Source organism: Nelumbo lutea, chromosome 2, assembly GCF_056320005.1.
Source record: "Nelumbo lutea isolate HS-2025 chromosome 2, American lotus-T2T, whole genome shotgun sequence".
Classification (NCBI taxonomy): domain Eukaryota; kingdom Viridiplantae; phylum Streptophyta; class Magnoliopsida; order Proteales; family Nelumbonaceae; genus Nelumbo; species Nelumbo lutea.
Window position 1 is genome coordinate 45,940,126 of NC_142685.1, and position 17,120 is coordinate 45,957,245.

Sequence of the window (17,120 nt, forward strand, 5' to 3'; positions counted from 1 at the left end):
TCCTAGGTGAGAAAGTTATTTATCCACCTAGGAGATGGGTATCACTTACCTAGGTAAATGATACCTAGGAAAATAAACTTTGCCCTGTCCCCACATTAATTTGAAAAATGAGCATGAGATTCTTGGTCAATGGGAACCAAAGTCCCATTGACCAACTTTCTCCCCTCTCAAAATCCAAAAAAAGAATGCCCCCTTAATATTTAATTTTTACCTAGTGAAATTCTCACATCTAACCATTCAATATATGATTTTTATCTATTGAAAAAAAGAACTATTTCTGAACTGTCTTTTGAGATGATCGACTAAACCGGTTCTTTACATTGAAGTCAGTTTTCGGTAATAACAGGTCGATTTTAAGTGGATAATTTCCCAACCCGACCAAATTAGCTTCGTTGGCCAAACATCCTAAAGCTAAATTAAATCGACACATAAACATCCATAAGTTTTAATTTAGTTACTGTTCTATTGTATTGCGTGAATCAAGCATTTGGACAGGAGAGTTCTTTTTTTGTTTTATGTAGTAAGAAAGAGAAAAAAGGAAATAGTGGAAGTGATTTGATCTTTGGGTGAATAAAATTGACATGTTCTCACATGAAAAGTTAAGAGAATGATAGGGTCAGGAATTGGCTGTATTAGGGCGGTATGCTTCTTGGGTGGACAATGGACATCAATTGCCTGAATTGAATCCACTCAATGGCTTACGGAGCTCAGCTCAACAAAAAATTCACCAAGAGACCAAGCATATCAGGGCTGGTGGGCCCCCTTGACATTGACAGTTATAACAGTTGTTCGGTACTTTTCTACAGAGACCCCACAGTTTTTAGATGATTTGATATGATGTTAATAGGACACGTGTTCTTGATAAAATTTATTTAAAGCACAGTAACCTTAATGGCGATAGGCCCCACACCTTTGTACTGTTAAACTGTCTTCTTCTTCTTCTATCATTCATTCATGCCTCTTTGGTTCGTTATTTTAATTACTGTTGCCGTGTTGGTGCTCTCGTGCTGCAGAGCAAGAGAAGCAGGGTTGCAGACTTGCAGTCGGAAAACCAAATATCTATAATCTATTGCCTTTTCTCTCTCTCTCTCTTTCTCTCTCTCGCTATTTTGATATTCTCACGATATTCAAATCGTGAGAAATTTCACATCTCGTTCGTTGTTTACTTTGGTTAGCTCTATTCGCTCAGATTATGATGCAGGGGTTAATCCTGCATACCTCGGAATTCCAATTTAACATAAAATCAGGACCGTACACGTGGTGTGACTATAACAGTTTAAAAGATGATGTCTACGTGTCACTACGGTCCACACATGGATGTCGGTCGGAACGATCACGACGCGAAAGTCGGTGGGGTCCATTCACCGCACGGGCGGCCTGCGAGCCACGTCACCGAATCTCTGTCGTTTAGGTGAAAGCCGCTAGCTTTTCTCGCACAAAAGCGACAATTTTGGATCTTATTCTACGCCGTATCAACTACAATGCGCTGTATTTACAAATTAGTATGTATTCGGTTCCGTGGCCATTTAGGGATAGGCCCGTTTATTTTTATTTTATTATTTGGTTGAGCTTCATTTTAAATGTTTTTTATTCTTTACCTCAGAGCCCCAGGGATAACTTGGGGGTCAGCCTAGTGAGTCGGACTGGTTTATAGGCCGAGTCTTAGGGCATATCGGGCCAAAGTTATTTATCAAAAGATTAAAAATTTAAATTTTATAAGAATTTTGATGTATAAAATTTTTTATATATAATAATTAAATAAATTAGTATAATAAATTAGAAATATTTAATTTATTAATATATTATATACTATATATTATTATATAATTATAATTTATATATAAATAATATATAGGCTATGCCAGTCCGTGGGTTATGGGTGGTGCGGCCCACCCATGGACCTAAAACCCCAGGCCCATCATGGCTTGCATGATTATCGCAGGCCTAGCATGGCTCGTGGATCGTTGTGCCAGGCCGGTCCAAATTCATGCTGGGCCACGGGCCGTGCCACAAGATTAATACTCACTAAAGTATGCCACATTAACATTTGGTTTTAAGAAATGCATCATGCACAAAAATCAAAGCGTTTCATTTCTTTACCATTTATTTAATAAACGATGAAACCAAACAATTGTTTCATTTTGCTTCATATGCAATAAGTGCCAATGTCTATGTGGTATTGATGTAGCGGCGTTTTTTCAATAAACACCCATGAAACTAAACACAACCTTTAATCAGTTAGATGCTAGATCCAAATGTGACAAAGGAAGGATGAAAACTACCCCTAAACCTCAATTTATTACCACTAGAACCTCAAGAGGCCCCAAGTTAATTAGTGGACTGAGTATTTAAGAAAGAATCAACCAAAGATTTTGAATATGCAATTTGGGCCTATTAGGGTTTGTTTACCCTCTCTTGCATCTTATATATATATATATTAAAAATAATAATTTTTTTATTAAAAGTATTATTATTGATTATTTAATAAAATGTTATAATTATTGACTATTACTGATAAATACTATTAATTTAATTTAATTTTGGTAATTATTAATTTAATGAATTAATAAATCCTATTCATAAATTTAATAATTAATGTTATACTAAAAATAACTAAATAATATTATTAAAACTATCATTACTGATTATTTAATAAAATGCTGTAGTTACTTACTACTATCGATAAATGTTGTTAATAATTAAACATTTAATAAATAATGTTAATAAAAATCAGCAAAAATAATGTTTGTCTTTTTGCTTATTGAATTTCTTTGGTTTAAATTTTTTGGGTTTTGTGCTTTGAAGGTTGTTACATAATGTTAGTTAAAAATGCTATTAGCATTTAGTTTAATGAATTGCTTCAAGGTTCTAAATATCGACACGGGTTGATACACCCTGTGTTGGTGCTTTTTTTATGTTTTACTTATTTTTGTTGAAATTGGTTCAAAGGGGCCTGTTTAAGGCCTGGCTACCCTTTGAACCAGTGGCTGACCCGGTACAAACCCTTGTAGGGGCATATCGGGAAGCCATCAGCACGATACTTTGAACCTTGAATTGCTTTGGTTTACATTTATAGATTTTGTGCTTTGAAGATTGTTACATATTGCAAGTTAAAAATATTGTTATTTGATTTTTTTTTGAAATTTGATAACTGGTATACCTAAAATTGTCAAATAATGTAACAATAAAAATCGCCAAATAATTATAAAAATTATCAAATATAAATTAAAAGAAATTACCATTATTAGACATAAATTACCAATGTTTATAAAAAAATTAATAAAAATAAATCAAAAGAAATTATCACAAACTAGTAGACTTTAGGATGATAATTAATTGAAATTATCAAATAATATAATCCTAAATACATTAAAATAATTTGCCAAAAATCATCATAAATTAGTAGAAATGTCCAAAAATAGCCACTAAATTCCATAAAATTGATAAATTACTAGAATTTACCAATAAACTAGCATATAATAAATATAATACACTAGTATATGTTTACTAAGAAATTAGTATATAATAGAAATTAGTAGAAATTATATAATAGAACTAATTTCCACTAATTTGATCAAGAATTCTCATAAATTAGTATAATAGAAATTACCTGAAATTAGTAGAATTTAGCTAAAAATAACCACTAATTTCCATAAATATTATATTTACCAAGAATTATCATAAATTATTATATAATAGAAATTACCAGAAATTAGTAGAACTTAGGATGAGAATTAGTTCAAATTATCAAATAATATGAACCTAAATAAATTACAACAATTTATCAAAAATTACATTTCATTTTCTCGTACATCGCATCGCATGGGTCCCCTGTAGTTTATATTATTAATACAAAAAAAAGAAAAAAGAAAAAAAAATAGAAATATGTGTAATTAATTTTGGGAAATGTAAGGAGGCAGAAGGCTCCGAGCCCGACCAACAACACGATTTGTCGGCCCATGTTCTTTGGTGTAACGTAAATATTTAATTGGTGTTCAAAAGAAAGAAGAATGGGGTTGGAGTTTTTGATGCTTGAAAGCTGAATTCGAGGTTGACTTTTTTAGTTGCAAAAAATGGGAAAAATAATTAATTAAAAGATTGATTAATTGGTGGGTGGTATTCTTGGATCTTGGTAACAACCCCCATCCCCACCCCAACCTTGGGTTGGATTCAATTGTGAATGAGAGGTAAGTCCATGAAAGAAGCGCCCTCAAATTCAACGCCACCTCTCTCTCTACTCTCGACATCTCTGCACTCTCGCAGTTTCCATTCCCTTCTTTAATGAATTCCTTTTATGAGTCTAGATGGTAGAGTAAGTTTTACAAGATTAATATTTAAAAGGGTTATGCATGTATGTGCTTCATTAGTTTAAGACAGTGGTCATTAAAGACCATTACTGGACCTGGGTAGATTGCAGAAAGTAGTAATTAATTAAGAGGCCCATCAACCTTAATTAATTTAGGGTTTGATAATAGATCTGGTTGTCTGGATCTCAATTTAATTAGAGAAATAGAATCAATTGTTTTCTTTATTGAGTGGAGCTCATCAGTTCAATTGAATTGAGATAGGGAATTAAAAGAAATGGTATATTGATCAGGGTGACAATAAGTATTAAACTGGTAATAATCCAGAAGATGAAGATATCTGCAACCCTATATAGTTATATATCCACCATGGATTATATTGCATGCAACAATTAAATAGTTGTTGGTTCAATATTGGTGTTTCTTCATTAGAATAAGCCACCCAAAAAGTGGTGATGCCTTGAAAAGTTGACAAGTTGTTTCCAACAAGAATATGTTAAAACTTAAAAAGCATGCACAAGAGGGGCATTGGTAGATCCAAGATGCATGCTTGGTTGTGTATCGTATGTTCTAAGCTTTAGAAAAAAAAAACGTATATGATTGACCAAGATTATTTGATTTGATCCGATCCCCCTTTTAACAAAACACATATAATGTACGTAATATATTTTCATTAGGACATAATTAATTAGAAGGATGAACTTTAATTTAGTATTGACTAATGACTACGTTGTATGCATGCCAACATATCAAACTCAAACATAGTATTTATAGTTAATTTGTATAGAAAACAAAGGAAGGACTAAAGAGGAGAAGGTATCAACAGTCAACTTCATTTAATACTACCTACATCTACATCTACATTGTATTGATGTTAACTTAATTATCTTGAATATTTAACACAAGGTCTAAAGTGGTAGTAATAATAGAATAGAGACAAGGCAAGGCCTGCTTATAGCTGCTCTCTACTAAACCATCCGATCCGGAGCTACAGGCTACAGCAATTAAGGTGAATGAGCAAAGTCAAAAGGCAAAAAGGGATAAACATGTGAGCACTCGAAGTTTGTGTCCTTTGTGTGCTTTTTTTTTTTTTTTTTTTTTTTTTTTCTTTTTCGCTTTTGAGGTTGGTCATATGCATTATTACTATACATTCATACTATATACTATTGTTATTTGAGTACTGTTTGTTTGTTTATTTACTTATTTGGTGGTGGGGGTGGAACCGTTGAATTGGGATTTTGGGAAAAACAACATATGGATCAAGGCGGTGTGGTAAGCTTATGGTACGGCGAGCAGAACGGTTGCCGGCCGGCCAGATCTTACTTCCACTGTACTGTAAGAGTTAAATTTTGTAACTAAACAAGTTAAAATCGGGAGAAAAAGTTAAAAGGAAATTAACTTTATCATCTAATAATAAGTAGGAGTTGGATTTATATAATTAGGACTGTGAGAGGGCAAGGGTTGAGAAGAAGAAGAAATAAGGGGTCAGCTTATACCTTTAAAATTAATTATAATGTGGGAGAAGTGAAAACAAGGGTATACAGTTGTGCGTTGGAAAAGAGTCTCTATATTAACTCCCTCTCTCCCTGCCGCTGGCATGCATGCTTCTGCATGTCTCCATTAGTTGTCTTCTTCTTTGTAGTTTGGTACTGCGCTTTTGACTGCCTAGCTAATAAACTGAACAACCCAACTAATTTCTTCGATTACTTGTCCACTGCACCATTATTAATAGAATGGCTTATTTTTCATTTACCACCCTCATATATTCTGACGATGATGATGATAATTTCATTATTATTAAATATAGTTTGGTTGGCCTTGGCCACATCACAGATCACACACACACACTTGCATCTTCATGGGGTCCAACAAGGGCGGGCATTGCGTTGCGATTGAGCCGTCCGGCTCTCACTCACCCTCTTACCTGCTCTTTTTGTATTAAATATAATATTCTCATTCAACATGTGCAACGTGGCCCATCTCTGGGTGGGTGTGGCTGTGTGTTTCTCCTCAGACGCATTCTCAGTCTCAGATGGAAGCTACCACGATTAGGTTAAACCATCTTTCTACAAAGAGAGAGAGAGAGAGAGAGAGGGAGAGAAAGCGCTATACTATATATGAATTTCTGAAGAGGACGAAAGAACAAGAAACATTCAGATTCAATAAATAAATTATAAAATGGAGGGGTTTTGGTATGGGAAAAAGATGGCAATGTTTGGGTTGGGTTGCGGACTTGCGGTTCGGTTTCGGTGGGTGTTGAAACTTGAAACTTGAAAAATGGGGGCATTGGAGAGAGAGAGCGCGACTGTTCTTTTCCCTTTCTCTTTCTCTAGTGACTGGTGTGGTGAGTTGTGAGTGAGGGTGTGTGTGCAGGCGTGCAGTCAACCGGATGAAGAGGGCCCGGCCACCAAAGCGGCGCAACATTTGCACTCGCTGACGCAGGCCTCACGTGATTCTTCATTACACTTTTGTGGGTCCCGCTGTTCACGTGGGGGAATGTGTATGTGTTCCTTCTCATCAGCTCTCCCTCTCTCTCTGTTTGTCTGTCTCAACTCTACTCTCAACTCTCAAAGTCACAACTCGATCAGAGACGCCACATTAGGAGGAATCAGGGAGGGAATCATGAGGATCCCTCCCTCCTGACACTGCAATCTGCAAGCAGAGGCAGGCATCATAGCCGACCGTATGACCCAACCTCCCATGCAGAGTCTCTTTAATTTAATTTAACAATCCCGATAATTAACTCCAACTCCACATAGACAAAAACAGCTTCTGTCCATTGCCACGGGGATCCTCAGGAAATAGGTATGAAACCTCCCTCCTCGTCTCTTCTCCCCCCCTTTTCTTGTTTGATGCTCCTCATGCTTCCTCTAGTACATCAACATTTCTTTTATTTATGTATTCCTCCATGCTTTGGCACTCTCACCATCCACAGAAAGAGCGACAATCTCGCCCAGGTTGTTGTTGATCTCCTCTGTCTTTCGTGTTTTTTTAGGAGAAAATCATTCAACTGTCTATTAAGGGATGCCCAAAAAATACCAAAAAACAGGTCAAAGACTCGAAACATCCCAAATATGACAATTATTAGTACCCGCGTTTGGTTTTGACTACTCTGGTAGTCTGGTACATAACAATTTTTTTTAGTGAACAAAAACACATTACGTAAGTCTATTAATTTGGATTATGATTTATCGATGGCTCGTTTAATCTCATACCTGTATTTGTATTATTTACCATTAAAGCATATCCCAACGCATCTCAGACATTAAACACTAGTCCCGAGCTTGTATTTGTGATTACTTGGCAAAATGTTGTTAATTGACCAGCTTTATTGTTTATAGGTTAGGATCGGGAGGATGATCGATCACAAAAAGTGAATTAATTACCCGGCAAGAGCGGGCGCGTAGAAATCCACGAGTCGTTACTTGATAGCAAACTGAATTTCAAGCAAACTCCGAGAGGGAGGAATCTTGGGATTCAAAATCCCTAAAACATGCAATGGAACAAAGACTACTGCAAAACCAAGCTGCAGGGGGTTGAATAAACCAACAATTCTGTTATCATGTCTCTTCTTAAAATAAAAAGAAGAAACCTCCCAGAAAGCATTCTGCTCCTTTTTACTTCCACTCTCCGAAAGAAACCAATATATACCGTGGAGCCTTATTGTTACGGCAGGGCGTTCAACTGCTTTAATGATGAGTAAACATGATAACAATTCTATTTTTAAAAATGAAGTGAAACAGTCATGTATTTAGAAATTACCAGTCAAGACGGTGATGAATGTGTGTCCACTCTCCACTCCTATATATATATATATATATATATATATATATATATATATATATTGAAATGAAGATCTCCGCGTCCACCAAAAAAATGAAAAAAAATTTGCACTGTGACTCATCAAAACAAAATCTTCAGTACCCAAATTTGAGATCTCTCTTCTACCCCCCAAAATAAAAAAAAAGACCTCTCTTTTAAGGACAGGACCAACTTTTTCCTATCTCAAGCAAATATGCTTAACGGGCCTGTCTTATTAGATGCGTTTAGTCCATTTTCAGCATTCTGCAATCCTGTGATCCATGCCCTGCAAAAAGATTTTAGACTTGTATTTGTACAATTTCTCTGAATGAAACTGGATAAATAAGATGAACAAATTTGCACATTGAGGTTTTGACATTAACAAAGACCGGAAACTCGAAGCCTTTTCTCAACTAGAAAAAAGAAGCTTCCTTTAGAAGGGTTTTCACTCTCAGATATCAACATTTTTTCCCTCTCACAATTCCGAAAAAGAACAAAATAGGTTAGCATTTGGAACAAAATGGTCACGGACTGTACATTTAACTAGTGAGGTTTTATTTTATTTTTTATTACTTTTCACTCTACCTTCCCAAATTGTCGCTGCCCGAATCCATTAGAATTGTCAGCCTTCTTGCTGTTTTCATGAACTCACTGCAATGCCACAGGGAAAAGATTGAAATGTCAGACTCTCCTAAAAAAAGATGGACATGTCATCAGACTTCTAAATAGTGCAGGACTTTGGAATATTTTAAGATGGTAGGTTTCTAACCTGAAGGGTTCATCCCCAGTGTGTTTTACTGCACCTGATGCATCTCGGTAGAACACATGGCTCAGCATCTCTGATCTTTCTATGCCAAACATGTTCGCCAGCCTTCTGTATAGCTCTTCATATGACCCCAGAACTGATAAGTCAAGAGTCCGACCTACATCCTCTGACTCCATGAATACCTTACAGTGGCCAGTTTCCAAACTTAGATCAGTTGTAGGCCGATCTTTGTACCATGGAAACCCTTGGAATGAATTATCAGCTAGGCCCTGTTGATTAAGGGCAGATGCAGAACCATCAGAGAAGTTTGCTGTCTTGTCCAGGTTCCCATCCGATGAGCTGTTTCCTGTAAGAACTGGTGAGACCATGTCTCCAGAGCAGTTAAGAGAGATTTGCTGCTCGGTAAGTATTGGTTGTCCAAAGAGCAAGAATTGGGGCGACTTTGCACTGTCAGATTTCTTTGAACTGTGTGTGGAACTCCCCATGGTAAGCAAGCAAGATATGTTCTCAGTGCTGTTAGGGTTGCCCTTGACGAGGCTGAGGCTATTGGGAATTCTAGACGGTGGGGTAGTGTTGTTATCAAGCCGCTGGAAACTGGCAGGAAACAGCCCTGACTGCAGTTTGTTGAGGTGGAGATCTGATAAAGATATACCGAATTGAGCATGCCTGGCTCCCTGTATGCCTGCAGGAGTGCTGTCTGATAAACAACACATGGGGCTGCTGCTGGGCCCGAGGGGGTTTCCTGAAAAAGGAGGAATCGGAAATTGACCATCTAGGGGAAAATCTGGGTGTTGTGGGAGCCGCAATTTCTTCCTTGGGGGTGAGAAGGGTGAAAGATGAATGGCTGGCATATTGGACACCAATTCTACCAGCCAAGGACTGACACGCTTCACATTTTGCAGCAAATCAGGTTCATCCCATGTTACCTGTAATACAAATTTTTAGTAAGAATGGTCCTAGAAACGACAGGGCTCAGGAGTAGCAATATTAACCATTAGCTTTTATCTTACACCTATGGGCTATAGATACCACAAACATCAATAGACCATGCTTTTAAACAACTGAGAAACAGGGTACAACAATCAAAAACATGTTATGGTAAGTTTTCCTTGGCTACCCACAAATTGCTCAAGTTACTAAGTAGGACTACCAGCACAATCAGATACTGGGATCTCTTCCATGATTGAATTGGTTTTAGATTAGGAAACCCATGTAACAAGACCCAATGTTCTCTGTACCCGGATAACAGAGCTGTTAATATGGTAAAAAGTAGTGTGTCCTCCCATTGGGTTGCAAGATAACAGTTGTGGGCTACACGTATAAAATATATTCATCAAAAGCAACAACAAAAAGAGAAGAAGCGGCTTAAGGACCTTAACAATCAATTAGAGACTGCAAGGATCTGCATGGCAGTCATGTAGAATACCATGCATCCTATAGATTCCCCCGTGAAGGCAAACCATGCCAATCATAAAATAAAGCCATTGCAGGGTCTGGGCCTCTGGGGAGAGCCTTACCCCTGGCAATACACAGAGAGGCTGTTTCCAAGATTTGAACCCTGGTCACCCAGGTTACAATAGGTGATGCCTCAGAAGTTGGGATCATAAACAAATAGTGTCACTAATGGCCTTAAACAAAATTGCTCAAAGTAAAAATTGAGCTAAAAGGGAAAGGCCATTTCTTGCACTGAAGTTTATCCTATGAATTATAAGACAAGTTTTGGTCCTCCAAAACAAGCAATTAACATTAGAAGAATAGCCAGATGGCCTAAATGCCAAAAACCACAATCCGCTAGTCGCAAAACAGAGCAAAGATAAAGCAATGATAATGCTTCAGCATTACAGAAAATATGGATGCGAATAAGAGAAAAGAAACAATCACACTTCCATATATATTAAAAAAAAAAAAAAAAAAAAAAAAAAAAAAAAAAAAAAAAAAAAAAAAACACAGATGAACAGATACTGCACCTGAAGCAGCCTCCAAGGTGAATTAGGCCAATGGATGGGGTCAGCAACCTGAACAGAAGATATAGTGCCCATGAACCAACTTATCCGTGAAGAATCCTCAGTCTCAAATGCCATCTTGAACCTCATCCCTGAGCACCACTGGATCCTCATTGCTGCCCTTACGGCTGATGCCTTCACTACAAATTCTGGTGTGCTTGCTCGTGGGTAGTAAACAACCTCAAAGGGTTGCCCGTTGGCAGCTAGAGTTGCTGCCTCTGTAACAGATTCAGGCCTCACTCTCCCCCTTGCCCTCAAACCCCCACCGGAGTTTGAATTCCCGCCATTAGAATTTCTCATTAGCTTGTTTTCATCCTCCCTCAAGAAGACAGAAAAACCCCCATATGGGGAGACGCAGTTTCCAGCAGCTGGGTTCCACCCAGATGGGGATTCAGGTCCACCACCGACACCTCTCTTTGCCCTTCGGATTCCAACACAGAGTTCACCATTCTCTGCTCTCAGGAACACAATGGAATCCCCCGCAATAAGCTTCTTCTGGTTCACGAAGGTACTCCATCCTGTTGTTAGGAGATGGCGGCGTGGGGTACCTCTATATATATGCCGGAATTTCCAAACCTCGCCATGAACATCCTTGGCGATGACAGTTTGGACGGGAGGATCCGCAGAATAGTCAAGGCGAGGAAAGATTGTCTCTGCACAGTACCGAGGAACAGAGAAACCTCCACCATTATTGGCATCAGATTGCGTTAAAGTTTTTGCGAAAGACGCAGGCTTCTCTGGAACCTCAGATCCATTGCTCCCAAGAACTCCATCGTCATCGTACTCAGGTCCGTTGTTCCTAAGGGGTACCAACCTTATCTTTGCGTAAACCTCGTCGGTCTCAGGGTCCGCCATGTATTTCACTGCGGCCACCCTGCAGAGGATGAGCGCCGGGATCCTTTGGGAATTTCCAAAATCCACGTTCCCATGAGCATGCTCCGACTGGCCCTGAGGGAAGTAGAAGACCTTGGAGTTGATCGGTGGCATCTGCACCATCCCTCCGGCGCAGGCATGCCAGAGTTGAGAATCCAGGCACTTCTCCGTTTCCTTAACTGGTTCTTTCATGGAATCGGTGAATGTGATCATTGCATTCAAGATGATAACAGCAATCTTCAATGCATAAAATACTTTCTTGATGCCTATTTCTCAAGGAAGCCTGTAAATAAGAAAGAATAAATGTACGTATTTAGGGATAAACAACCATAAACGGGAAATTGAAAAAAAAAAAAAAAGGAAACACACGCAGAGCCAGAGCTGGAGGGGGAGAGAGACAGAGAGCGCTATAACTATAAAGCAGAAGAATTGATTTTTTTTTTTTTTAACTGAACAAAGAGGCAGAGAGCTTTAAATCTCTTACCTTTCTCTCATGCGAGAAATTCCAGCAAGATAACACTAATCAAAAGAATTTTCACCGAAACAGAGATGTAAGGATAACTTTGCAGAGAAATCTATACGGAAAGAATACAGAGAAGCCTCTTCTCTTCAAAAGCAAAAGCCCAGAACGATAAAAAGAAACAGATGCTCAAAAAGTTTTCGGGACCTTTCAGGCTCCAAGTCCTACGGCTCTATTCGGCTTCTTCACCATTTCAACCTATCTTCAGTGTTACACAAAAGCAAAGCTAATTGTTCACCAAGTAACGCCTTTTGAGCTTCTTCTGACTCCTTTAACAGCCCAGACCGTACATTTACTCTCTACGTTCAAATTTCCGGTCTCAGAATTTCAAAGATTTGCATATAACAAAACCCTAACTTCAGGCTCGCTTGACTGGAATCCCAAGAGATTTCACGCGGCAGAACTTCCGCGAACAGGGGTTCATAAACCTTCCGTGCTATTCAACGAGATTCAAAACAGAAACCTCACTTGGACTTGCAAAAAGGCAAGATCTACTGAGAACTTTGCAGAAATCCATGTTTGTCAGAGATTTCCCCCGGTAATTCTAGCAATCTGAGTGCTACGCTAACGAACCCTCGTTTAACAGTGGATTACAAGACCCTCCTGAATGCATCCACTCTGCGTGCAAAAAGTGTCGTTCCGTACGATCCTCCTTCAATGGGTTTCACACGTCAGAAGGCTGAAGCCTGAAGACAGCCGTCCATGTTCCATAATTGAGCAGTGCTTGAGAGAAAAAATGGAGCTGTGAGAGGAAGAAGATTCCAACGGTTGGAGTGAAAACCTCACTTCACCTCCAGACCTCCTCCTCCCCTTGTTCTTCCTCTTTGTTTACGGGCTTTCTGCTTGAACTCCCGAAAGCGGCTTCACACCTGAAGCTTTGGCACCGACCGGATTTCAGCAGAAACCATAAAGAAATTTCCACAACATTTCATCCGCATCGACGCTTTTTCGATCATAAAATTACAAAACAAAAGCTAAGATCGATCGGGTCTCTCCTACCTGATTTTCGTTCTTATCTGTTACTTGAGATCTGAAGAAAATTCTCTCTTTTTATCTCCCCCCTCTCCCCCTCGCGCAAGTGAACAAAGAAAACAACAAACAGAAATATCAGAAGGTAGCACAGAATTTAAATTAAACTAAAATAATAAGGAAAAAGAACAAAACAAGGAATTAGTTAATTATTAATTAATTAAGTATTAAATAGGTAATTAGCCATTCTCAACGAAAGCCAAAGCAAAGGTCTTCGCTGTTTGAACTGGGGACAGTATCTCGCGATATATTGAAAATATCGCCAGGTGCGAGGCGAAACAGAGCAACGTGAAAATTTGTTCATGGACTGCTGTAGACTCCGAAGTAGTTTGTTTTTAACTTTTTTAATCAGTAAAATAAGCAGTAGAAATTAGAAATTACAGAAGCGCTTAACCACAGTAAAAAAAAAACAAAAAAATTCCTGCCTGGCTATCCTGCTTCTTGTTAGTTGCGACGATTCAGGTAACCATGGTTAAAACTAACTATGATCAACTACAGTATTTTATTTTTATTATACTCGTCTCAAACTCAAACTCAAGTATCTAACCCATGTTTTAACTCTAGTTTGTTGGTTTTCCTGGTTATACTTTTTCCATACTTTTTGGTCGGGGGGCGACGAAGACGATATACTGCGGAATCAGTTGCAACTAGAAATGTAGGCCCCATGCACCAACAACAGAAGATTCTAATTGGATGGGTATTTAATGAGGACTACGATTCTCACTATGAACAGTACGCTGGGGTGATACATCATCCGTATCTTATCCACAGGTGTACGCCACCACGGCCCAATGCTAATGCATGGGAAGACCACCAATCAAGATCCAAGCCGCCTCGCTCAATGAATCGAAGTATCAAAACTGGTTAAAGCCAAGCCAGAGTTTCATGATTCATCCACAAGGCAAGGAAATAAAGAAGGCAAAGCCTCTTGGCCTTTTGGGTGATGCATTAAATACAACATCCACGTGCATGATAATAAAATAATAAATCTGGATATTACGTGGACTAACTGCATACTCAAGAGGTTTCTATTTGTTGGGTGTCAGTTTGGGACTGTCACTGCGATCAATCGGGTTGGGTTTGAGCTGGATGGATCAGCTTTGAAACCCGGATAATTTTGATTTTGGTTGTCTATATTTTAATTGGATCAATTTGTTTTGCTTTGAGAAACAGGGGCCCGTTGGGCAAAATACACGATCTAACATGCTGCAATTAGTTTATATGAAAGTCTATGATGCGGAGAAGATGAGAGTTTTGACCAATCAAAACTCATTTTTCATAACATCTTATTTGTTATCATGTTTATGATTCAAATTTATTAATCAGTTGTTTTTCAGATATCGTGTCTTATAAAAAAAAAAGGTCCAATAGATTGGTTAGGAAAAGAAATAAAACAGATTAGGAATGGTTGGAAGGACGAATCAAGGATTACTAACTATTTATAACTTATGGATAGATCATCATGGCAGATGGTTAGCCTCATTTAAGAATGTAGAGGAGTTGGTTGGTTGGTTTAGTTAGTTAGTTAGATAGATATTGATAACAATTGTGGAATATTGCCTATAAATAATGTTATTTAATTTTAAATGGCCCGATGGGATGGATTGGGTTGTTTGAGCCGGTTGGTCGGACCGGGGAGGCCGAGCCACCGGGTTAGTATGAGGAGATGGGGAGTGAAGGAGATTGATGGAAGAAAAATTTATAAGGATAATAATATTAAAGATGAAGATGGGCGATCTTCAATTCAATGCATGGATCCTCGTGCTTTGGAAATGGGAAGGAATAGGCGGACAATCTAACATTTGCAGTTTTAGGGACGACAAAACGCTGAGAACACGAACACTAAAGTGAAAAACCTTGGGTGGGGGATTCTGGGCCAACCAAGCTAGAGAGTGAGACATATTATCTAAACAATTCAAACAAGACATTCCTAACAGTACTGGAGTGAGTGTGTACCATACAGAAAGAGACAGACCCGAGAGAGAGATTTGCCAGCCATGCAGCAAGGAAAACAGAGAGCCACGTCGACCCCAAGTGTTTGGACGTCTTGTATCCAAACAACATCACAACCGGACATCTCTCATTTAATGTAAGACTGATGCACTTGGGTTGAAGCCGACCCCCACCCACAATGTCTGTATAAAGCTAAATTGTCCCGGGGTTGTCCTTCAAGTGGTCCAGCAAAACCAACCCCCTCCATATGCATTTTTCTTTATCTTTATTAGTTTAATTTGGGAATAAATAATAAAAAAAGAAAAAACAGTGATGTTTTGTAGAACTATTATTGGCTTATAGATGAATTCTATTATTGAGTGCCTGTAAGTAGGTAGGGCACTCAGTTTTTAACTTTTGCGGTGTTATAAATGTATATACTTGAGTGATTACAAAATAGCATGTTCCAGTGACAAACTACGACCATCCCTTCTACTATGATTCATTCCCATTTCAGTGTAACTTTGACACCACCGAAAGGGATTTGTCATTTGTGGCCAAAACACCAAGGTAATGTGATTTCAGATGAAACAACCCGCTTCAACTTTCAATAAATTTTCTATCAAAGAATGGAATGGAATGATCGGTTTGGGAGATAGACTATGCCCAAAACCAGTCGCTTGAACAAGACATTTATGAATCCAAATCCGTCCATTAGAAAAAACAAATTACTACCGTCTGAGTGTAAGCTCGAAAACAACAACAGATATAAAAGCAAACTATTGATTCTCTTTTTAATATGCACATATATAATATAATCTTTCTTATTCCCAATATACCCTCTACACACAAAGTTATATATATACATAACAAGTCAAAAGTGCCCTGTGTCTGGACACGTGTAAGAGGAATATGAGGAGTAAATCTCCAATTCTATTTGCCACATATATAGTATGATAAGCACCTTGGATTTATTAGAGTATATATGTTTGATTGCAGGAATCAATTTGTCTATTCTGAGTTTACTAAATCATGTGAAGTTCCATTTAAGCAGATTACTTCCTCAAAATTAGTAGAGGAATTGGATAGTATTGATTTTTAGTGATTTACGATTGATGCCAAATACTCCAGGAGATGACTTCCAGAAATGGGGTGAATTTCGAATCAATTTTTGACATGTTCATGTTAATAATGTGTTCTTTTATTTTAGTTTCTTCTTTTGATAATTGCATGTTTTCTAGACAAGTTGTTTCATAGTATTTCTACCAAAACACGTATTTTCTTTTAAGAAATTAGAGGAACGGATGTGTCGATTCCTATTTATAAAATTGTCATATTAATTATTTGATTATGTAAGTATGCATTTGGCATCAATACTATTTCTTTATTAAAACGGTACCACATTAATGCCATATCTGAAATCTATTTTTCAAAAAATGCTTGATATTTGATTAGCATCCTACCTTGGAAATGGGGAAGAGATGTGGTATCAAAAAATGTCCATTTTGGTGTTTCTTGCTTTTTTTACTATTGCTACCTACAGTATATTCACCTTACATTGAAAAATGACTATATATCAATAACAATTCTAGTACCAAATAAAAAATCTGATAAAACATTTTCTGAGAAAGCGTATTGCCTATACAGCATTGTTTTTGTAAAAGTACTTTACTTTCACGAAAGTATTTTTTGTAAATTTATTTTTATAGAAGTGCTTTCGTACAAAAGTGTTTTTGCAAAAGTAAATATTTATGCCAATAGTTTTGTAGTCAAAGTTTTCTCAAATAATGAAAATAAACAAGATGGGGCATGATTATTTTTCATGTTGTAGGCTATTCAATTTTTGTGCTTATTGGACTGATTTTTCATTCTGAAAAGAGTGTGCCCATGAC

The 17,120-nt window shown here is 37.7% G+C and overlaps 1 protein-coding gene across 1 annotated transcript; it reads right to left on the reverse strand.

The window, feature by feature from the left end:
• Positions 1–8,182: 8,182 nt before the first annotated feature.
• On the reverse strand, positions 8,183–13,381 carry LOC148870340 (auxin response factor 18-like). Its single transcript, XM_088973687.1, has 5 exons — positions 12,232–13,381; positions 10,839–12,030; positions 8,875–9,797; positions 8,691–8,756; positions 8,183–8,391 (listed from the first exon to the last, which is right to left on the reverse strand). Exons 2-5 carry the CDS (start codon positions 11,958–11,960, stop codon positions 8,310–8,312), a joined length of 2,193 nt encoding a protein of 730 aa, XP_088829813.1. The 5' UTR covers positions 11,961–12,030; positions 12,232–13,381; the 3' UTR covers positions 8,183–8,309.
• Positions 13,382–17,120: the final 3,739 nt, after the last annotated feature.